Source organism: Corvus hawaiiensis, chromosome 6 (genome assembly GCF_020740725.1).
Source record: "Corvus hawaiiensis isolate bCorHaw1 chromosome 6, bCorHaw1.pri.cur, whole genome shotgun sequence".
Lineage (NCBI taxonomy): Eukaryota > Metazoa > Chordata > Aves > Passeriformes > Corvidae > Corvus > Corvus hawaiiensis.
This window is the reverse complement of record NC_063218.1, coordinates 54,698,683-54,722,586: the sequence shown is the minus strand read 5'-3', so window position 1 is coordinate 54,722,586 and position 23,904 is coordinate 54,698,683. Positions and strand designations below refer to the sequence as shown.

Sequence of the window (23,904 nt, the reverse complement as noted above, 5' to 3'; positions counted from 1 at the left end):
TTAGTTATCACCGATAGGTTAAAAATAGCTATTAAATTTAAATTTACTTTGAGCCTACAGTCATCTAACATGCATACTCACAATATATTTTACTTATAATTTCTTCGTGGTTGTTTTATTAGTAACTTCTTTCTATAATTATTTATAAATTACATACCTGTACTATGCAAGCTTTAATATTTTCTTCACATCCTGCAATGGGTTGTCTTATACATCCCTTAGGGTGCTGCATCCTATTTTGGAAGTCACTGATCTAATAGTGGCTTAATGGACTTGGATATCTCCTGCTGGATTTCTCTGTGGCAAATACAAAACAAACTGCCAAAAAGTTAGGATAATGGTTTGAGGTTTTTCAAATTGCAAAAGGACAAGTGCATAGTATAAATTACAAAATAAGTTCACAGCATACAAGTATGTAAGAATAGTAGTGAGAGCTGTGATATGTGGATATTGTTGGCTTGGCAGCCGTCGATAGAAATATTCCCCCCTGCCCTTCCTGTTTTTCTTCCCTCACCTATAGACTAGGAAAAGTTTGTAGAAGTATTATCAAGCTTAATTATTTTTTGTATCAAGTATTCTGAGATTTAGAAGGAGAGGGAGAAGTGCAAAACATTACACTGATGCCAAATTGATTTTTGCCTTTTTGCTTTTACCTATTCTCTATATTCTTTACATACATACATATATATATCTATATATATATATATAGATATAGATATTTGTAGCTCTGTAGCCTAGTATTGTATTCATAGCTAGCATTTTACTTACTCTATTAGAAAGAAAGACAAAAAAAAAGCAGCAGCTCCAAGCCCTGGGGTCCAAGGTTAGGCTCTGTAGGAGCCAAGGTTGAAAACCAGCTCTTCGAGACACATTTTCATAAACAAAGTTTAGTTCCTATCCAAGGGGGGGGGAGGGGGGCGGGTTAGAAAAGGGTAGAACCAGGGAGGAATTACCTCATCATCTATGACTCTAATTGGGTATTCTTCTCAGTTATGCTAATTTGCTAAACATATTAAAATTGTATCCGCTTTATGTTATGTGTGCATCTTTGGTGCTTTTCATCCAGCATGTTGTGCACCATAAGGATCCTTATAAAGGTAACCCCTTTTTATCACCTGTGTCTGGCTCATAGTTTCAGGACCAGTGAAAAGGCATCACACTCTTCCCACAGTCCACAAACTGTGTTTCAGATAACTGTTACAAATATGAAAACAGCATCATCCTCAATCCTTTAGTGTTTCATATTGCTTACTGCAGAGACAGCAGTACCATTCTTAAGTTCCCTGCTGTGAGCCCTTGCCATCCAGGGCAGCCCTTGCAGCAGTAGTTCTGACAGCAGCCATCAGAGGGGAGCATTGACATGGCTAAGATTCACCTTCACTGCGCTGTTAAATTTAATTCTAAAAAAAAGATGAAGTTTGTTGGATCGTCTCCTGCCTCACGTGCTTCCATTGCTCAGGATCTGCGATGCATTTTCTGATGAGGAGGTGCCAAATGCTCTGAAGATTGTGGATTTCTCTCACAGTCTGGATTTGAGGGTACTGCCTCAAGTCAGCTTGCCCTACAACTTTCCCACAGCTCAGACTCCTCATGGACAACAGCTTCTGGCAGAAAGTTCTCTTCCTTATCAGGTGAGTTTCTGTTTTCTAGGATATCTTCATTTCTGTGTTCCTTTACAAAACCCATTTTTTTAAGTTAAAATTTGCAAGTGCTATGGAAGGCTCTGATCAATAAATACTGAATAAAGAGAATTTTACATCTGATGGAATCTTTGGCATTAAGTGAAAGGATTAGCAGTGCTGTTCAGTGATTTTAACTAGTGTATTTATTTAGAAACCTACAATGAAAACAGAATTTTACCTTTTGAAGTTTTCCTGCTTAACAGGTCTCTGGAAGATTCTGGTGCAAAGATGGTTCAGACTTAAAGGTGTGAAAGCAATAAGAGCAGAAAGTGATAGACATTGAACTTGGTCATCTTTGTTGTGATTACAGGTAGACTTGGTTGGCATTGCAGATGTAGTCCATTTGATGTTGTTTGGGGATCATATCCAGGTCTATCAGGAGAATTCCATCTGGAAAATCTGCCAAAACTTGTCAGAGTAAGTCCTTTTGCAGAGGGGGCCGCTGGCAAAGAAGAGACAACTAACTTCATTTTCTTTATAGTGGTACTATCTTCAGAGCTTACAACATACAACTTGGGGCTGGTTTTGCCAAAAAGTGGTAGGTAGTTTTGTGGGGACTGAAATTGTGAAGTTGTTGGACTTGTTCACTGGTAGCCTCAGTGCTATGTAGGAGACAATTTTAAGCTGAATATGAATAGTCCAGTTGAGATGATTTTGCTTTTTCCATCCTTTCAGATGAGACTGACTTAATCTCTCTGCACCTTACAGATAAAGCCTGGAGAAGTTTCTAAGTGGGTGGGTGGGGAGGGAGGCAAAGATCACATGAGTATGTTGCTTCAGAAATGGGTTCGTTTGGCTTTCTGCTTTTTTTTTTTTCCATTCTAATAAGACACTGGTGGCAGGCTGTAACACAGCAAAGAAAATAATTAAAAACTGTCATCTAAGATGCAAGTCTTCAAATAGCTGCTTTTTGGAAGCTGCTGTTTGTCTCAGGTATTAAATTCTACTGCTCTCTTTTAGCCATGTGTTTAGGCTGTAAGTCTGCTCTGCCTTCCTGTGCCCTTTGTTTGTACTTAGACTGAACACTTGTTCATTTTGTTAGGCACATACTGCAGATTTTTTTGCCTTAGCATTTCATAAAGATTTTCCAGAGCTCTGCACTCATGACAGCAATTACTGGGCAGGTATCTGATTCAGGATCATGGATCACTCCTAGGACCATTGCTTTAGGAAAACCTACTACTGCGTGGGAGTTGTCCAGTTCCCTAGCAACCTGTACTGCTTACATCTCTCAGTTTGTTGTATTCAGCCTTTGGAAAAAATCCCATCTCCTAAAGCTGTGTACAGAGGAAAAAATATTTTTTTCTTTTTCTTTACTGCATATATATCTGGTTTTCTACTATGATATAATTTCCTTAATTCTGCAAGAGATTAAATTGAGCTGCTGCAGATGAAGCTACATAAGGCCTGAGTTGAGAAGGTTGGGACATGGTGTCAGGGACCTGATCAGGATGTGGATATGGGAAAAAGATCAATAACCGTCTGGATAACTGGAGCAGGAGGAATAGTAAGTCTGAGTTGGGAACTATAGGGCTGGCTGTCTCTCAGTGGAGTTTGGAGAGGAGGGGTCAATTGGAAAGGAATTGTAGTCAAAGCTGGGGATGCTGGATTGAAAAAATTAGGATTTTGGGTTGAGGTAGAGCTTGGAGGGGGACTTGAGGAGCGAGACCTGTGGAGGGCTAAAGGAGCCACAGCAGGAAGAAGGTAAAGCCTGGGCATGAGTTCTGTGGAGCTGGAACCAGGCTGTAATGGCTTCTCGCTCACCTATGTGCATCAGTTCATAATTTGGGAGTTCAGACTGCAAATAAAGAATTCCTGTTTTCCACCCTCTCTTCTGCTTTGCTTCTGAAAGTGTTACAAACTTAGCTTTCATCATCTGTACTTACTTTTCAATATCAGTTATTCCAAGAAATGTCTGCAGAGGTGCTTTAGTTACGCACTGCATGAAGTCTTATATCAACAGTGCAAATGAGGCGTTTCATTATGTGGGAATAAGGAATTTGCACTGAATCTGTTTCCATTTACCTATGGATCTTTTAGTGTGTCTGATTCTTATTGATTGATGACACTTCCTCTAGTCAGTTTGAAGCTTTCAAATAATCTGTGACAAGCAAATTCAGTGCTGCAGGGAACCTTCATCCACCCAAAGAGACTCTGCAATTAAGTATTCCCTGGGAGAAGAGTCAGCTGATGGAGATGAATCTTGTTCTTCATCCTTTGCATACAGCCACACGTGCTGGTGACACCCATTAAAACACAGGATTCTTCTTCTTGTTGCTTTTAGTATTCCTACTTTTGTAAAGATGACATTACTTTTGTCCTTTCTGTTCAAAGTTCTCTAAGTCATTTGGAAAGTGATTTTCTTTTTTTTTTTGTTTCTTTGAGGTTCATTTGAGTTTGGTGGTTTGTTTTGGTTTGGGTTTTTTTTTCAAGGATTGTATTGACAGAACTTTCCTCAAAAAAGTTTTTGAGAACTCATGTATTGACAACTAGAAAGAGGGCTTCTTACTAGAAGGCTGACTGGTGTTAAATACAACAACCATGACCCTCTTAAGAAAGCTTTTTAAAAGGACTTAATTATTTTTAAGTATTAAACAAATGTAAATATAGCAGAATGACTGGAAGAGCTACTGATTTTACTACCAGTTCAGCAAAATACCAAAGCAGTTGGGAATTGCAGGGTAGAGTGTAAAATTATTCTTCCAAGGTCGATGGCCCTCAATAAAAAGGAACCCACTCAAAAAGTGACAGAACGAATGGAAAACACTGAAACATTGTGGTAGAGATTTAGGGAAAGGTAGAATACAAATTCTGATCAAGTTGGTTTTTTCACCTCTGAGTATAATGCTGACAGCCTGTTTGTCAGGGGAGGAGTTTTACCAGTATTAAAGAATGGATATGATGATTTTTTTCTGTTTCCACTGTATTATTTTAGGAAACTTCATCTGTGCAGGTTTATGTGAGGCAGGATATAGAAGCTGTGTTTGAATTTTTAGGACTATTTTTGTCACTCAGAACTCTTTACACCCCCTTAGCAACACTTCATCTCCTCTGCTACACCTCTCGCTCATCTAATCCCACAAAGAAAATGGTCTCAAGTCTTGCATATTTTTTCTTGGTTTGCCTCTGCATTGACTTAATTATTTTAGCAGAGTTACCAGTGTAATAGTTCAGGCTGGATTCGTTCTGAGACTGGCTGCTGCTGTTTTGTAAGTCACTTAGATGAAGCAGAGGCAGATAATTTGTTTCAAAGCCACTGTAGCCCCTAGTGCGAGGGAGAAAAGTGCTTCAGTAGTCAGTAGCAGAGCAAGACTGAAGAGCAAAGGGTTAGTTCTAATATCAGTTTTATAAGACTTAAATGAGTCACTTAACCTTTTTATTCATGTTGTGTGCGTACATCTGGGAGAGAGGGGATTTATTACTATTAATTGTCTCTAAAATATTATCTATACAGAACTCTGGCAGATGGAAGGCAGGGAAAAAAGGAAGCAAAACTGGCTCTAAACCACCTCTTTCTTTTTTTTTTTTTTTTTTTTTTTTTTAATTTTTCTTGCAGCTTTCCTTTAATATTGCCCCGTTAACTTAGCTTGCAAGTAGGTAAACGATATTTACCTCTGCCCTTTATTCATGAAAGGAGTTTCCCAAGTTGTTTGGTTCAAAAATGTTCTTGATAATTCCTTTAAACTAAAACTGCCATGGTTTAGTGTGAATGGTGGTAGTGGTCAGGTATACTAGAAGAGGTAACTGTATAAACAGTTGGTTTAGACCTGTGTAGTTACTATCCAGAAACTTATTGGAGAAAGAGAATGGGGTCCATACATATAAAATGAACAATACATTCCTAGTTTTTCCTTTATATTTACTCATGTGAGTGAAATTATTATTTCAGGCATGGTTCTCTCAGGATGTTTAGTGCTGAATATAAATGGAGACCTTGATAGGTATGTTTTGTGTGTGTATTTGTATCTGTTCCACTGAACACTGCTCTATTTGTTTTAGGACCCCTGACAGTGATTTCTGGAGTAAACTTTTTGAGAGAATTCTGAATGCAGGTGGTAAGTCCACAGTACCTCTGCTGAGGGAGTTGAGAGAGGAAATCAGTGAAATGTTTGACAGCTCTTTCAAAGAACGACTTTTGTTCACCTTAACTGCTGTGGGAGAAACTTTCCTCCTGGTGAACTTCCAGTGACTTCATAGAAGACAAACATGTTTTGTATTCTAGAGAAGAATTTGTTGTTGCTTTCTTATGTTTTCAAATGTAAACATGAGAGTGATTGGAGCTATTTCTGCAATACTTCACATGGGACTTGTTCAAGAATGTTTCTATTGCATGAGTGCATGAAAAGCCTCCTAAGCCTCTACATGAACCTTTCTGAGCAGTTTATGAGAGAAAATTGTTTGTCTTAACTGCCACCTCCCCTTCTTGTACAGCTCCTTAAAAATTTAACACCTAACTTGTGCCGCACTCTTTGAAATGTCTTTGTCCTGCATTCAGTTGGTCTTTTAATTAGTGTTTAATCAATAAAGTTGTGGTTTGGTAGTGAGTGTCATATTTAATGTTGCTATCAAATGGTTTCAAAAGACTTTATTTAGAATCCATGAAGGAATGCTGCTGCATGACTGGGAATATTTTGTGGCTGCTGGATGCAAAAGCCCCTCATTTGGTGGCAATTTTCATAACCACATGGGATTTCCTGGACACCTGAATACAACTTAAATGATTCTACTTGGAATGTGCTCTCATAGAAAGTTGTCCTAAGAAGAAGTAGATGAAGTCACAAGTGGAAAAGCTGTGCACATAAACCTTTATGCTTCTTAAGGCAAAAGTTTTATTTACTTTTGCAAGGGCTAGAGTTCCTGACTGGATTTGAGCATCCCTGAAGTCTCAATTTGCCTAAGTGAAGTGTTGGCAAGTTTTTGTGGGAGGTTTTGTGGATAACTATAGGTGTTAACCTTTTGTGTACTGCATTATTGAAACCAATATGAAGGCTTCATTTTATTCAAGACAACAGGATTCAAACCCAAGGTGGTGTACTAGGTACTTGAAGTGTATGGAAACTTCTCAGACTTGGGATTTACTTCCTTGCAGCTTCTCCCACACATGAAAGAGAGAGTAGACAACTGCATCATTAGTAATTTTTTCTCCCTGTAAAGGCAAATTGGCTCTGTTTTTTTCATTTGGTTAAATTCTCCAGCCACGATTGTGCTTGGTTCTCCCCTTTTGTGTTGTCTACAGATTTTGTGGTGGAACTTAGTTTTGTCTTTTCCACATTGCTTCAAGCCACCTTCTTTCCTGCTTTTTTCTGCATATTCCATCACTATTCCTCTTTGGCCTGTCATCTTTTTGCTCTCACAGATTCGTAGTGCCTTTTTTTACACTTCCTCTGAGAGGGTTATATATTCTTCTAATTCAGGAATAGGACCTAAATGGTAGACCAGCTTTAATATCGAATGTAAATTACTGAAGAATTTATTTTTGTCCATTAATGCCTTAAATAATACTTCTTGTAGTACATTGGTCAGTCATCTGTTGAGCTAGCAGATAAACAGTGATCTATCTCTAACCAGAGTATAGAGCCAAGATCACTGGTAGAGCACCCAGGAGTCCAATGCATAGCTCACTTCTACCTCTAAAAAGCTGGCATGTTTGTTTTTACTTCAGCTGAACTTTGTTTGCTTTTGCTGATTCTCTAACTGCCTTTTATCTAAAACTTGGGGAATCTCACTTGCTGTCCTCTCACTTGCAACTTTTTCAGTTTATATCCAGCAGCACTGAGCTGAATACCAGGTAGATTAGGAAGAGAAGGCTCCTAACAAAGTATCGGTCATCCCAAGGACTTCTCAGACAAGACATGTTTGTAGTCAGTACAGAACAACTTCACTGTGTCTAATTCACACAGAAAACTTTTGAGAACAGGCTGAACTCAGAGATAAGAGCGCTCAGCAGAAGTTCAGTAAAGGAAATCTGTTCTTCAGGTCGTTAAAATATGTAAGTGAACCTACTTGTCTTTACTTAAATGAGGTCTAAATCAAAGCTGCAATACTCCACTATTACTTATTTGTTGACTTGGCATCTGTTTTCTTTCTGAGCAAAATGTGTGCTAATCCTTCTCCATCTAATAAGACTGCCCTTGATCAGTTACTTTTCATATTCGTCCCAGACAACACAAAACTGCCACCCAGTACTGTAAAATAAGAAACACAGCAATGGCATTATAAATTTCTCTGTAATAAACACAAATAATTATGGAGAAATGAAGAGGAGTGAGCAGGTATAACAAGAAGGAGTAGTCATCTCTTCTGATGTTTGTTCCCACTTCTGCTTGGATGGAACTCTGCCTTTCTGTTGCACAAGTTATCCTCTGCCTCCCCTATCCCATGAGCTGATTGCACCAACATGTAACAGGAGGTCAGGGAGCTCTTTGGACATCCCTGTTGTCTGTTCAAGTAACTCTGCCTCCAGCCTTAAACAAGTTTTTCCTAAGCATCACTTTTTGAAACCTTGTGTAACACACAGATGCTCTGTGACCTTGCAGGCTGGGATTGTCATAGACTTGTCATGAAGTAGGAGACACACCAGCCTTGCTCGCAGGATATTTGGAGATGAAAATTGTCGTAACATTTTCCGAGGGAAAAGAGGTTTCTATAAATCCTGAGATGACAAAATGTTCCACACCAGGTAGAGGGTAGAATGAAACTGTGTGACAGCCAGATGTAGAAGTCCTAGTGAGGTCATCACTAAAGTGATGGAATCTGGGCTATGGCAAATTTTAATCCCTATTATACAGATAAAAGTGCACAAAGGAAAATAGAAATGTGTTGTACCAGGTTGCTTGAGAACAAAACTTGACCAGAGATACAAGAGGGATGTCTGGAAGATATCTGCGGGCTTCAGCTGCTTTGATTCAGAAACTGAAAGAATCAAATTGTTAATGTCCACTGTGTTAAGTGGAAAGGGATCTAGAAATACTTGCAGGAAATCACTGAGCACCCAAAAATGCTAAAGGTAAAAAATGGCGGCTGATCAAATGTGCTTGAGCTGTGGGTGGGGCAAACCCCGCAGGTGTGAACCATTTTCTTCTCCTTAAGCTCTAGAAGCTGTAGCTGGAGTTGACTCCTCTGTTTCTAAGGGCTCGTGGAGATCATTGCCTACATCTGTGAAATACAGGTGGTCCAGGTTACCTCCTTCGTGGCTGTGGAGTGACCAATGATGTTACAGAACCTAATTGCTTTTTAAGGTACACCTGCAGGCAGTTACAAGGTGTGGGCTCTGAAACTCACCTTGTTTGCTCACTTAACACCTGAAGGGATAATTTTAAGGAAGCGTAAGGAAAGGTGAGGAGTACTCTTCTGCTGGTCTTCAAAGGTATGTGATTTGTAGATTTAAAATCCTAACTCTGAGGTAATTGGGAAATGTCCTAGAATTTATCAGATAAGTGTACTCAGAATATGTGTATCTGAGACTTTTCCAGCCTGGGGTCTGTGTTCAATAGAAAAATTAGGAAAACCTCCGAAGACAAAGATGCACCTGATAACTGGTACATTATCAGAGGCATAAACTTGAGCTTGTGCTAGCAGATAAAATGATTTCACAGAATAAACTAGGAATTTTTTTTTTTTTTTTTTCCCAGAGAACTAGAAGGGGCAAGCAATTCAGGAGAGCTATGAAAATGTTGTGAGGTTATGCAGGGACAAAATTAAAAGGGCCAAAGCCCAACTAAAACTTTATCTGGGTACTGCTGTAAAAGACAGTATAAAAATGCTTCTATAAATAAGCAACAAAAAGGGCTGAGAAGAATCTCAGAAGAATCCTTTATAGGACTTGGGGGCACTCCTCCCAAGTAAGAAGTGGTTGAGTCAGTGTCCCTGCCAGGATTTAAATAATATATAGAGGTGGCACTTGGGGACCTGGTTTAGTGGTGAACTTGGCAGTGCTGGGTGGGTTCTTGGAGATCTTTTCCAACCTTAATGATTCTATTATTTAAAGAAGACAAATCACCCCTTCTGCATGAGCATCAGCAAATAATTCTGTATCTTTCCTCTACTCTGCTGCTGATTTCCCAGATAATATTCCAAAACGCCTTTGGGCTAAAGTGTAGCTCCTGAGGTGCAGCGCTCCCTGCTGTGCCCCGGTGATTTCCCCAAGGATGCCTGGATGTACAAAAGCTGAGTTCTTACTTGAAGTGAGTTATTTGCCTTTGGGCTGGGGAATTGGTGGTTGGAGTCTCTCCTTTAGCCTTGGGCTGTGGCCACTGCAGTCACATGGATGTGCCTGTACTTACACAGATTGTCCTTAAATTATGACAATGGAACGCTAAACTCCTTTGACAGTTTCATTATTTTTGTTCTTACTATTTCACACTTGTATCCCCTCTGCTCAGTTAATCCAGCAGAAGCTTGATGCTGTTTGGAAGCTTGGAAATACAAAGGTTTCATTTCCATAATAGTTTAAATTATTAAACAACACGTGGATACTGAGGTCATTCAGCAAAGACTGAGAAAGAATGTTTTTCCTTTTGTTGGTTCTAGAAATGTTTGTCCCCTATTTCCCTTTCATAATAACTATAATCCAAAGCTATTTAATTATTGACCTCGTGGTTCCAGCTGGTATGGAAGCGTGATTTACAAACCAGGAGCAGCAGCTGGATGATACAATGCTGACAAATGTTAGTGTTTAGTTTCTAGACCTGAGCTGATGTTTGTTTTCCCAGTGGTTTGGATTCTCTTGAATTTTCAGTATCTCGAGTTGTGTATTTCCTTGAAGCTAAACTAGTCATACACTTTGTAGTGTAATACTTTATATTATATTTCGCTCAGGAATCATTTTGCAGGGAAAAAAAATGTTGGAATATTGCAGAATTCAGTGGGTGGATATGACTTATTGGTATGCTTCCTTGATATCCAGTAAAGGCACTGGACTGTTCTGTCACATCTGCATCTGCTACTTAAGAGCCAGCCTGGATTAGTATTTTACCTGTATGCGAACTGAACTGGCTGCAGCTTGTCCTGTTCTTAAACCACCCTCTTACTCCAAATGCATTCTAAAATTATTATTTTTGTTCCTCTCTTAAGTTTTAAATCTTCCCTTTTCTCTCCTCTGTGTTTTGCAATTTTTACATTCTGTGCAAGTTGTGTGGATGTGCAATGGCACCCTGCATAGCCAAGGCCAAACCAACAGTCACAGGATCCTTGGGGGTCCCTTCTAGCTCAGGCTGTACTGTGATTCCATGAGTTATTACTGATTGATTATAAGCAGTATGAAGCCTTTACATAAACCAGGGGTTCTGTCCCCTCACTTTTTGTGACATGTCTTTCCTTCCAGAAGTGGTTGTATCTCAGTAATGCTGTGGAGATTTTCAGGGTAGAAGTTACTCTACAAACATGAGTGTTATTTAACCTCAAACCCAGTGAGGAGCTGGAAAGATAAATCTAGCTCTAATGAATGAAGTCTAAAAGCTGACAGCATTCAGTAATTTCATGGGCTTGGGATATTTTCTGACAAGAAAATTCGTTTCTGAGACTTGTTGACAGAAACATAAAGAATGAAGCTGCTGCCTTTGCCTCCACCCACCCCAGCAAAGAGTGGGGGAAGAGAAGCAGCTCTTAAAAATAGCTCAGTTCCTGTTGTATTTGTAAGTTCGGTGCTTTTTGTGTCAATGACATCACCCTCTTCTCCATGGCAACCCCCTACGATATCAAAACTGCAGGGCACCATCAGAGGAACTCAAACCAGCAGATGAACAGGTTGAATCAAGATGATTTAACTGCAAAATAGTGCAGAGGCAACAGAAGGAGGTGGGAAACAAACAAAAGGGGCTACTGGCAGCTCGGTTACTCTGGAAAACCAGCATCTCTAGTGGCTGGTTCCCCAAACTCTGTGCTATCTCCTTTTCCAGGTCCTTGTCAGGAGGAGGTAGGTGGAAGGCAGGCAGGCATCTTATTCCTGATCTCCAGTGTCTGGAGAGCAGAACTACAGGTGACTAAGCAGGAGGAGCACTGACTCATTCCTGAATTATTTCTCACTCCGCTTCTCTTCCCCCCTCCCATCTATTCTGTTTGTTTTTTTAGCTTTCACCCAACAACTCAGATTTTTCCCCAGGCCCTGATGAGGAAGAATTAGCAGCAGGCTTTCTTGTTACCTAATGTTCACAAAAATGTGCTTGTGGTTATCCAGGTGAGGAAATAGAAGCCAGCTCTAAGAGCAAGAAAAATGAATTGGCTCTTGGATATAACACCTTTATCTGGGGGAAAAAGAAAAGTGCTTCTCTTTTCTGAGTGTTGCGTAGGAAATACTAAAATAACTGATGTGCCAGGAAGCTGTAAATAACTGGCTTTTTTATCAGGATACCTATGGAAAATAGCTAATTGCCTCCCTGGCATGCCTGCTGGTGTTGATTTCTAAACCGACTGCAGTGGGGAGAAGCCATGGCCCTTGCTGTCTTGATTACAGCATTGGATTCTGCTGGGTTGCATTTGGGACTCTAGGATCAGGAACATAATGGTTACAGCTGCAGAGTTTCAGCCAGTATAAGCTGTTTCAATCAGCTTAATAAATCTACCCTCATTTACATCCCTATGAAGTCTGAAGCCTTAAGACAGTTTACCTTCCTTCTCAGGGTGCCAGGAGAACTGTTGCTGAAACCTAGCCTGCAGAAGTGTCAACTTTGTGTTAGCTTTTGCATTTTTTTGAAATTGCATGACATGGACCCAGGCAAGTTACGCAAGACCAGCACAATGCCCAGAGTCCTGACATCCACAAAGGGACATGGCAATGCTCCCCACATGGAGAAGGAAGTCTGTGATGGAATAACACTATATTTGCCACTCGTGGCCTGCAGTTTACAGGGCATGAGAGTCTTTAATCACAGATTGCTGAAGTGTGAGGCTCTGTTATGTCTGTAGCTCTCTCCCCACCCCAGTGTGATGCTAAGCCTGTGATTTCTAGGCTTGGTTGAGGGGAAAATGCATGGAGTCTCTACACACCAGAATCTTGATTAGTATCTTGCTCTTGCCTTTTGTGCAAAATGCCACTCAAGGCACTGTGCCATCCTCTTTGCTGAGCTCACAGCATCAGCCCACGATAAAAAAAGGTCCCAGAAAACATTGACTCACTGCATCCCAGCATCCTGACAGGGCTATGTGTCTGCAATGAAATCTCAGCTGGAACTGTGCGGTTTCAACGGAATTGATGGTTGTGAGGCTGTTTTACCTTCCCTGAGTTGTGCTACCACCTGTACTGCCTGCCAGGAACAGGGGTGGGAGCACTGGGATCACTGCCCAGCACCTGGCACGGGGCAGTGCTGCTGAGGAAGCAGCTGGAGCCGGGGGGGTGGGGGTTTGCATGTGCATGAGGAGTTCTCTGCAGAAGCTTTAAGACTAAATTGCTGAGAATTTTTGCCTGAAGCAAGGGATGTTTCCCGTGTTTAAGACAAGCAGCAACCTGCAGTCAGAAGGAAGAAGGGACTGAATTCACTCCAAAAGTATTTCTCCAGGATCTTTTTTCAAGGTAAGCCTGCTTTTGTGGGAGGTAGATGGGGCAACAGGGTTCAGCATTCTGAACACTAAAACTGAGATGACTTCTGCATTTTTGTTACCTTCCCAAGCTGTAGAAGTCAGATAAATGTATTATTCTCTGGTAGTCCCTTTTTAGGCTGAAAAATCAGCTAAGAAGAGCTAATTTTCTGAGGTCTGAAGCTATAAAAAGGGGTGAGGGAGAATGTTTTTAACACTGCCTTATGCCTCTCTGTGTTCTAGTAGTGAATAAGTGCCACGGACTGTGCCTCTAAAACATATATTTAACTAGCAGAATGATGGGTGTTGAAAGAACAGTAGGTGAATGAAAGCAAAGTTTAGTAAATAGATATCAGCTTATTGTTTATTAATTTAGTGGTTTTCAACATTGCTAGATTATTTATTGTTCTGAAGGAGGCAAAATGAAGATGGTTCCTGCCTTGGAAACTTGGACTGAAAGGTTTTTAATTGGCATGGTTTGCAGAAATGCTGTTGAAGCCAAGAGCAACGAGATAAGATTTTTTTTTTTTTTTTTTTTAAATTTGAATGACACCTGAACAACCAGTTTATTGCTGTTGAAAACTATTGGTTGAGAGGCCAGAAAGTAATTGAGAGTTTGTCCTAGCTGCAGGAAAAGCCTATTTATGGTAGGAAAAAATACCTTGCAAGTACAGAAATGGCTCTGAAAAAAACTGGTAACGCCTAAAAAATGTTTGGTCATCCACATCCCTTCCTTATACTGAAATCCTTCCTAGCTGGGAACCCACCAGACTGAGAAATGTGTGCTTAGGTTATGGGGTATAAATGATAGTCCTTGATGGAAGTACATCAGAGCATGGATTTGGCAGAGCTGCTGGAGCCGTGGAGGGAAGGCACTTGCTGAGCCCGGAAGTGCAGGGCAGAGCATCTACACTTTCCCTTTGCACGCTAATGGCGCTAATACTTGCATGCAGTTCCATTTTGCTCTTGGAAAAGGAATAATATGTGCTCATAAAACAAAACCACCTTCTGGTTAGGGAAGTAACTGTAGTCAGTAAACTTTTGGAAAAAATCCTTGTCAGGTCTGTGAGGAGTGAAATCAAAATACTTTGTTGCCTCTTCTTTTCCCTAGGGAAGGTAGGAACTGAGAGGTGCCTGGAAGGAAATTGTGCTCTGGGCAGGCTGCAGAGTGGCTGGGTGAGGTTGCCTGGGGAAGGGCACCTGTGCCCATTGTTGAGGCAGAGGCTGGTGGCCAGGAGGGCCTTGGTGCTAGCAGTGGTTGTGTAACGTTGTGCTGTCTCTGCAGCTGGTGCTGCCAGGCGCTGGATCAGCTCATGCACTTGGATGTAGTCGCTGCAGCTTGATTCCACTCTGTAGAAATAGTTGAGGATATTCCTGCCAGCTTCCCAGTCAGGAGTCATCAGTTCTGCCTCTGTCACTTGGGGAGCATGAATGAATAACTCTTAAATCATTAATCTAGGGCAGCTTCCAAGAATCCTGTGTACCCAAGTCTGGAATACATTGTGATCCAATTCATTATCCAGGGATGGCAAAAACTTCGAAGAGGTGTTTACCCATGGGGTGGACATGCTGCACATCAAATTCTCAAAGAAAACCACAACATGAGAGCGTAGGGGGGAGCAAGGAAAGTGCAAGCAAGGGCCCAGAGGAGCAGGGAAGCTGGAAAGGGACAGTGGTAGCCACATGCTGTGGACTGGTGGACCGGCCAGCACAGCAGCCTGTGACTTTGTGGGGGCTATGGAAGCTGCCGCTGCTTTTGGCAGCACCACTTGACATCATTTTAAACTGCAATTCTGCATAACCAGTGTTAAATGTCAGGGTATCTTCCATGGGATGGTTCTTTATATCCGGTAAAACCTTGTATTTTGGCTGATAGGATTTGGTGGTAGAGGGAGGCTTTCTCCAGTTCCAGAGAGAACCACAGAAGGAGGGATAAATAAGAAGAACCAAGTGTTGCTGCTGGAGAATGCACAGCAACCTAGATAAAGGTGATCCTAATTGAGGAGGAGGAGGACTGGTATTTAATTAAAACTACTCCTAAAACCTAGGCTCTTAGCAGTAAAATAAATAATAGCAGGACATGAGTAATTCCTCTCAGGGGAATGTCAGAGACAAAATTACACTAATGTAGTAATAAGAGGGGCCTGTGTGCAATTGCTCAGAGGAATAGGAACAGGGCAGAATGATTTTTCACTGCTAAGAAGTTCAAATGTGGTTCAAGTGAAAAGGGACTTGTGCCTGTTAAAGCACACGCTCCTTGGGCTGCTTCCAAAGGAAGAGCTGTCTGAGTTCCTGAGCTGGATGTTCTTGCTGGACTTGGCGATCCCAGCAGAGAGACCGAGCTCCTTCTCTGCTTTAGTGAATGATGGCAAGTTCTGTGTGTCACTTGCACTCCTGCTGCTCAGTCAGGGTGTTTTCAGTGAATTAAAAAAACGTATTTCAGACCCAGACTTAGGACAATTGTGCTATATGTCATGTATCTGGAGGCAAGAAAGGACATTAAACCATCTTTTGCTTCCTTATTTCCTTCCTACTCCTCATTTCTGATCATCTCAGAGCTCTGGCTCCACTCCTCAAGCTGTGATGCCTGTTCTGGGCAGGTGGTTAAATAGCGTGAACTCATTAACCACTCTTGTCTCAGTAACAGCCAGTGGCACAACATTGTTTCTTCTCCATAGCTGCCTTGTATAATGCTGCATTTCAGTTTTGGTTACTCCTTCCCTTTTGTGCTTTTCATTTCTGTGACATCCATCTGTTTACCAGACAAGGGCGAGATGGAAGTAGTCCCAAAATACAAAAAGAAAAAGCCATACAAGTGAGGCTGGATGGGGCTTGGAGGAGCCTGGTGTATTGGAAGGTTCCCTGTCCATGGAAGGGAGTTGGAACTGGGTGATCTTTAAGCTCCCTTCCAACCCAAACTATTCTGTGGTTTCCGTGATTCTGTGAGTATATAAAGGGGATTTAATGAAGAACAGAGGCATTGGAACACTGGAATGAGAACTGCTGTTGCAGTGAGAGAAGATCCTGGGTACTTGGGGACCAGGAAAGCAGGTAGCAGAACCTTTTTCCTTTTGTGTCTTTTCCTTTCTTCTCCTCTTACCCCATCTGTGAAAACAACCAACCTACCACCCACAGCTTCCCCCCAAAACCCCCAAGTTTTGTCAAAGGAAAGAGTACGGTGATAGTGGTTTGTGGTAGATGTGGAAGGTAAATTGTAACCTGCTCTGAAGAATCAATGTAGCCAAACTGTGCCTTTGAGCAGTGTCAGTTTTGGTGTAGACCCCGCTGAGGCACTGCAGCAGCATCCCCTGGCCAGGAGCAGGTGTCCTAGCTGGACAGAGAGAGTCTATATGGAGAGAGTATATAGACAAGATGGTTTAGTTGTTAAAATGAAACATGGCATTGCAAACTAGAAAGCAAATGTACTCAGCAACTTCAGCAGAGACAGTGACTCCATAAACTGATAATGTCAACTTAATGGCTCTGAGCTCAATTGTTTGTCCCTGAGACCTGGTTAAATTGGACTGTCTGCAGGGTCAGCATTACCTTATTGATGGCCACCTAGTTTTTTGACTTCGTTCCCTGCCAAGTGTTGTGGATACCTTTTTAGCCCCACCTGTGTCAACCTTTGAGTCTTCTAAATCTGTGACCTTTCAAGGCACAGAAAGAGCTGAGGGTCTTCACAGCACAGCTGGAGAGCTGTGCTTAGGGGGGGAGAAGAGGGGTGCAAGTGTGTCCTTAATCTGGGCCAGGGACAGAGGAGTTAACGTGTAGTGGCCAGAAGGCACTACACAGATCTCAAAATAACCAAGAACAGGATAATTTGGCTCAAAAAACCATCTGGGTCTTGATTCAGTGCTCATTAAAATTCATAGTAGCCTTATGATTGGCTTCTGGAAGAATTAAGCAGGGTGTTACACTTCATAATGAGTACTTTGGGCCTTGGCCAAGAAAGTACAGCACTGCATACAATAATGCTAGAATTAACTTCTTTCCTGTAACATCCAGCTTAGAATGAGGATCTTCTCGGCACTTATGGAAATCAGTGAAAAAATCTCTGTTTTCAAGAGATTTTGGATTGCACCTGAAGAACAGATGTTACAGCTGACTTTGGGAAGAAGTCTCTCTGGGCAAGTCGTCTCTGAGCTGGTCATGCTGCAGCAAGCTGTCTGCTTTGGGGACACTCACAATTTGCAGCCATCAGAGTTCCTGAGTGTGCAGAGAAAGGGGGGAAAGTCAGACTGCAAACTTAGCGGTGGGATGGAATAATTGGGCCATAAAAGGAAAAATGCCTGCTTATGTTTATTTCATTAGAAACCTAAATGTATTAACTAATGGCACAAATAGCTTAGAGTCTTGTGGCACCTCATCAACCATAAGATGATGTCAGTAGACAAAATGCTCCTGTCTGTGACTGCTGCTGAGAAAACATCCTGATTTCTGCCTCTTTCTTATAGAATACTGTTTGGTGTTAAAGGAAAGAAAATACTAATTCTGCTTGCTCCCAAACCAGAAATTTGCAAAGCTCCTTGGGCTTTTGTGTTCTCTTCTAAGTTCTAAATATGTTCTCCTAAAGCATCTCGAAACAGCAGCCTGAGTGACATAAAGCTGAGCCAATAACTTATTTAAGGAACATTACCTTTTATTCCGGTGTTGTTTAAAGACATGTTTTTAAAAGAGTCTCTTAGAACTTGGACTCACCTGAATTTTCTGGCTACTCCTAACCTGTAGTCTGGGATTACCTTCAATGGTCTGTGGCTGTGCTTAAACTGGGACTGCTACTTGTGGAAAGAAGGAAATGAAGGAATCTTCCAGATAAATACTTAAGTATTTCTGTAGGACATCTTTGGGCACAACTGTTACCCAGGCCTTCAGTTTTCATTAAAATTCAGAAGAACTAAATAAGAAAATGGTCATTTTAAGTGTTAACAAGCTTTTTTCTTTTTTTTCCAAAGGTCACATGCGGAAATGAACTAGTTAATATTTTTTGTATTGAAATGTATTTTTTTTAATTCACTGATTTATAGAATTTATTTGGCACCTCAGCACGTGAACAAGAAAAGGATTTTTTTGAATTAGTAGTTTGAAGAATGCTAGCCTCAGAATCTCTAAATTTGCAGGTTAGGAAACATTACATCTTATTTACAGCTTAAATGGCTATGTCTTATGTTGCTCTTTTCTTCTTTAAGTATTATTATTACTGTTATTATTGAGATTTTCTTTAACCTTTAGATTTACACACACACATATATGCATATCAGTGGACTAGTTTCTGGTTGAAGAGGATTCTGGTTGAGTTGTTCCACCGTGGTTTCCCTCTCACAGCAGCCAGCAGGATCTAGACTCCTTCCAAAGGACAGGCATTCGCTCTGCCAAGTGCCAGCAGGTCCATGTGTTCAGGTAGGCTGTGACTGTGCTCAGTTTGGCCTCCCTCAATCATAGGGTAGGGCTGTGGTAGAAAAATGTTCCTACAATACCAAAGACAGCCAGTGTGCTCCAGTCTTCTCTAACATGCATTGCCTGACTGCTTGCATGCTTTAGTTCCTTATTGTGGAATCTGACAGCCTTAGAAGTTGTACAGATGTTTTGGGTAGTTTGGAAACTTTTTTTTAGTGGAAACAAGTGTTAGTTGGAGCTTTATTGTTTGCCCACTAGTCTGTGTTGTGCTGAAACTGTGTGTCTCTCAGAACAACCAGTACCTCCTGTCTCAGGCAGTATTCAGGCTGTTAAAAATTCCAATCTAAATGAAGGCTGGAGGAGATTGCTGAGGATAAAGAAAGTAAGAGACTTCTGTAACTATTATCAGGAAAGACTGAAAATCACTCTCGGGGAGGTAGGAATTAGCCTTTTCCTCTGTCGTAGCAGTTAGAATGCAAGACAAGGGTGTCTCAGCTACCATTTTTCTTTGCTATATCAATAAATCTCTAAGTGGGGATTATAATAATTTAATCCTTTGCAACCCCTCCTGTGGACTCCAGAGCATTCATAGCTCATGGAGATAAGGGAAACCGAGGGTACAGTATTGTGACATGCTGCTTTCAGTGGCAGAACAAGAAGCTCCAGTTCCTGCATTGCAGGTCATGGCTGCTGTGTTGTGGCATGACTTTGTGTGGCTGAACTGTAAACCAGGCTCCTGAAACAACCAGAGCTTGAAAATAAATTAAATAATAGTAAAAAAAGAAACCCAAACCAGATTTAACCTTTCAGCTGCCTCCTATTTCCAGGGAGGGGAAATGCTTGATGCAGCCTTAGCAGCTAGAGGGGTTTGAAATAAATATTGGATACTTGTTCCTGTTGCAATGGTCAGCCCTTCCCCTCTTTTCTTCCACGGAGAGAAATAGCTGCTCTGCCTCTATCAGCCTTCCCCCCGAAAATCTCACCCACTCACCACCATGGGCCAAAGCCCCCTCCTGTACTTGCTATAGGGAAGCTGCTGCTGGGACGTGATGCCTGTTCCCTGGCACGGGATTAGTAGTTCATTTTCCTGATTTTCCTGGGCTGAATGCTTTCAGTGTAAGGCTGAGTTGGCTGCGAGGACAGTTGTTCCCTGCCTCCACGAGGCTGCAAGTGGGATGGGAAACCTGTGCTACATGGAGGCACGTGCCTGGATTTTGACAAGCATAAGCTCCAACCCTCAAATTATTCTAAGCTCTTGAGAGTTGGGTTTGAATGTACCCAGAGGTAGAGTGACTAATGACAGCAAATGGTGTCAGACTTTTGCAGCCGTTATTTTAGCCACTAGGAATTCAATGGATTCTGGCTAATACTTCAGCGATAGCTGACTGACCTAGTTATTCAGAACAGAGGCTGCAGTCTGTATTCCTCTGGTGTCAGTGAGGGATTTCAATCTGCATTTCTATAGCATCCTTAAGGATCACAGCATGCTTGGAAAAACAACAGATTAAGCGGCCTCTGTTCTGGGGTAGTTGAGCATTGTCACAGTTATTTTACCAGCCTGCAGAATGCCTTTCCCAAGGTGACCTGGGAATCTGTAGGCAATGTTGGCTTTCTGCTGTGATGTTGCCATTGCAGAACTGATCATCCTGACTTTTGTGGGAAGCAGAAGATGCACCTTTTGTAGAGGGTGGCACAGGCTTGTCTGGTGGAGCATGACGTTACTTCTGTTCTAACCAAAGAAGTCTGTGAATTTTTGCAAGAAACTTGGAAGAAGTGTGAAGTGGCTGTGTTCCAGGCTGTATTGATACTATCTGCAGGGAACGTCTACCAAGCCACAGGAATTTAACCAGTAGCAAAATAGCTACTGTGTGCTGTGTTCAGGTGATCTTCTTGAGCTTTAACTTCAATTTCTCATCAGAGTGGGAGTTAAAATTTTCAAAGAGTCTGCTGTTTTCTTACTAACTCTAAACTTGACCTGCTTTCCTCACTGAAACACTCGTCAGGCACTGGAAGGGGCTGCCCAGGGCAGTGGTGGAGTCAGCACCTTGGAGATGTTCAAGGAAGGACTGGATGTGGCACTCAGCGTTCTGATCTGGTTGACAAGGTGGTGATGGGTCAAAGGTTGGACTTGATGACCATAGAGGTCTTTTCCAACCTTAATGATTCTGTGCTTCTTGCCTCTGGCATGCTCAGTTTGGCAGAATTTGCAAGTCCTTGTGCTGTTTCCTTGCTGGCCATGGTGTGCGTCACCACAGGCATTGTTTGGCCTGGGAGAACCTGGCTGTAACCCAATGTGAGCCTGAAGCAGGACAAATTCCCTTCTTCCATGTGCCTCAGTCTGCACTGTTTGGCACAGGGTAAAGAAGGGACTTTGAGCTCCCCACTGCCATGCCAGATAGGAGTGTGCAGATGTGTCCGGATCTTCAACAGCACCCAGAGCTCTGGCAGAGGCAATGCACTTGCTTGACCAACTTCCAGTTCTTCAGCTCTGGTGCATTCGTTTCGTTTTGAATTGGAGAAAACCTCCCCTGGTTTAGACTGTAAACCTTGGATAAAAACACTGGATGAGCTCATGCAGCTGGAGTACAAGCAGGGCTTTGTCCTGCTGGCATCTCAGGACAGCTACCTGGATAATGGCAGCAATGCATAGTAAGCAGGAGGATAACCCAAACACTGGAGCTGGCCATCCAGGTAATGCTCTCCTGGAATGTTCTGACCACCTCTGAATGGGATACCCTTGGGGAGAGGTGGCTAAACTGCAAGCACTTACTTAGAGCGAAACTGCCTCTGGATTGCTCTCTCCTTATCTCCAGTCCTGGCTCATGTCATGTGTTGATTATGAGACTCCCAGACTTGATTCCTATCTTGTGCTTCCTCCCACTGGTTGGTGCTGATGTGAGATTTGCAACACACCCTTTCTCCTAGTGACCCCTTTGCCACCATCCTTAAGTGTATTCTTTCACTTCCCTGACCAACTTCTCTAGATTCCCAGAACCATGAAAGAGAAGATGGAAGGTTTTCTGTGGGGAAGAGCATTTCTGCCTCCTATCAGATCCCTGAGCACAGAGAAGACTTGATGGAAGGGCCGGCTCTGAACCACAGCCTGGCTTCATAGATAGAATTGCTGTAGTTCTTGCTGGGATTTCCTGAATGTATCAGATTTCCTGTGCCTCTGTGTTAGGCTTTTCCTGGAAGCTTTGTTGAATACAGATCCATTTTCCTTAGCAGCCTGCCCAGTTCCCACAAGCTTCAGATAGGTGGGCAGGTACCTTTCTCCTGGCTGAGGTAGAAGACAGACATTGTATATGGTACAGTTGTCCCGGGTGTCTCTGATCTTTTATTTTTTAAGTTAGAAGTCCCTAGTGTTGCCTATTGGAATAGGAAAACACTGAATAGTGGGGTTTTCATCACAAAATTCTCCTCCTGTAGCGATTAAATGGGATTAAATGGAACTTATTGCAGCAGCAGTGCAAGGTGTGAGATCCTGGAGCTCTCCTAGCACAGTGATGTGGCTGGACCGGGTGAGGAACAAGGTGAGATCAGCACTTTGGATCTGAAATTTGCTTTGCTTTGTGTCTGGGGAGGGGACATGGAATATGGAATGGCCTTTGCTGGGAAGATAAATCAGGCAGGCTGCAATGCAAACATTCAGTCAACGTACCCTGCAGCACTTGTTGCTGCCAGGAATGGCTGTCCCAGAGACCGACAGGACCTGAGTGAGCAGCACAGAGCAGCCGTAGGAGGAGTGGGGTGTGTATTGCATGTTTATATAAATGTGCCAGTATAATTATTTATATTGTCTTGTGCCATTTTCTAGGTAAGAAGGGAACAGTGGGGCAGGCAAGGAGCAGTAAAATGTGTAATGAAGGGACAGTTGCTGAAGGGGAAAATTAGAGACGTGTTGCTTTTACTGGGAAATTTTTCTTCAAAGTGTGCAGGACTGCTGGGACTAAAATTGTGAATATAAAGACTGGAAAGTGTCCTAATTTTTCATTAAGACTGTAGGCAGCAGAGGCTCACACTGACTCAGAACTGCCTTAGTTTCATCTAAGCTTGTGCCTTGACAAGTAAAATAAGGCTCTGCCATTTATAACGAACTCAAGTCTTGTTCTAGAAGACTGTGCTAGCACGTAACCCAGGATATACAATAACCATGCAAATGTGGAGCCAGCTCCAAGGCTGGATGACTCCTTGTAGACTGTAAAAGCCATTTGTGTGTGACGCTCCCCACGCCATGGTTGTGCAGATGACTCCTCACTGCCTGGCACAGCAGCAAAGCCCAGGTGCACAGATGACAGGGATGATTTGCCATCCACACCTACCAGCTTCACGCTCTGCTTCCTCATCCCTGATCCTCCACCACGCTGCTCTGCCCTGTGAGTTCCAGTGCTTTGGGAAAGAATGCTGTCCCCCTTTGTTATTTACTATGATTTGTTACTATTAAAGGGAACTTTCCTTTTTTTGATTACATCTGTGTATGGGGCCTGCCCCATAGGAGAGAGAAGCTAATCCCCAGACAGAAAGGAACCTGGCTAACTCTATATCCTATACCCTAGAGAGGGAACAGGCAGGAAACCTGCGCCACTGTGGCAGGCAGGAGGACCTGCAGTGTAATGTAGAAGCGCTGACTGCACATTCAGGAAGCAGCCTTCCATAACTTAGCTAGCAGGTCTGGAAATGAGCATTAGGAACCTCAGACCATCAGCTCCAAAAGGTTCTCTCTATGAACCTCGGTTCTGTTCCTTCTCCATGATAGTACTGTAGAGCTTATGAATTCCAACTACAGCCAAGATTCTGGTGGTTGTACAAAGATACTGCAGCTCTTTTAGCTGGAATGAACAGGTAGGGAGGAAAATGGGAATTGGGAAACGTGGCTAAAAGGTCACTGGGCTGGCCCATCTCTGCTGGCCAAGCCACTCCCAGCAAGAATAATGAGAGCCTAATGATTATTTGTAGCATGTCACTCATTTATTTATTTATTTTAAGGGTGGTTCAACAAAACCAATGTTAAAAAAAACCCAAAAAAGTCACGGTGGTGGGTTTTTATGGTTTATATCTCTGTTCTTTGGACCTAAAACTATCTGAGGGTTAAGCCAGCATTGTCAGTGGTTTGGAGAGGCCAAGAATCCTCTTTATTTGCAATGGAGCAAGGGCAGCTGATGGGTTTGCTGCCATGAACTCTGACCGCTTCTGGCTGTAATCCTCAAAGTGTCCTCTGATGATGGCCCAGTCACCAAGCCCACCTAGCACTGCCGGAGCTGGTGTCCTGCTGAGTACAGTCGCTTGTGGAAAGTCTATTTCCAGGAGCCAGTAA

The 23,904-nt window shown here is 42.3% G+C and overlaps 1 protein-coding gene across 7 annotated transcripts in view; it reads left to right on the top strand.

Moving 5' to 3' along the window:
• Positions 1 to 6,222, top strand: part of BUB1B (BUB1 mitotic checkpoint serine/threonine kinase B) — a 33,026-nt gene extending 26,804 nt beyond the window's left edge. For 6 of the 7 annotated variants that reach the window (XM_048307881.1, XM_048307880.1, XM_048307882.1 and 3 more), the window contains 3 exons: positions 1,460 to 1,631; positions 1,993 to 2,099; positions 5,682 to 6,222. In XM_048307881.1, coding sequence (XP_048163838.1) covers positions 1,460 to 1,631; positions 1,993 to 2,099; positions 5,682 to 5,871 — 469 coding nt within the window. In that variant the 3' untranslated portion in view covers positions 5,872 to 6,222. The remainder of the gene's footprint in view (positions 1 to 1,459; positions 1,632 to 1,992; positions 2,100 to 5,681) is intronic. The other variant, XM_048307884.1, reaches the window with a different exon arrangement.
• The last annotated feature ends 17,682 nt before the right edge of the window (positions 6,223 to 23,904 follow it).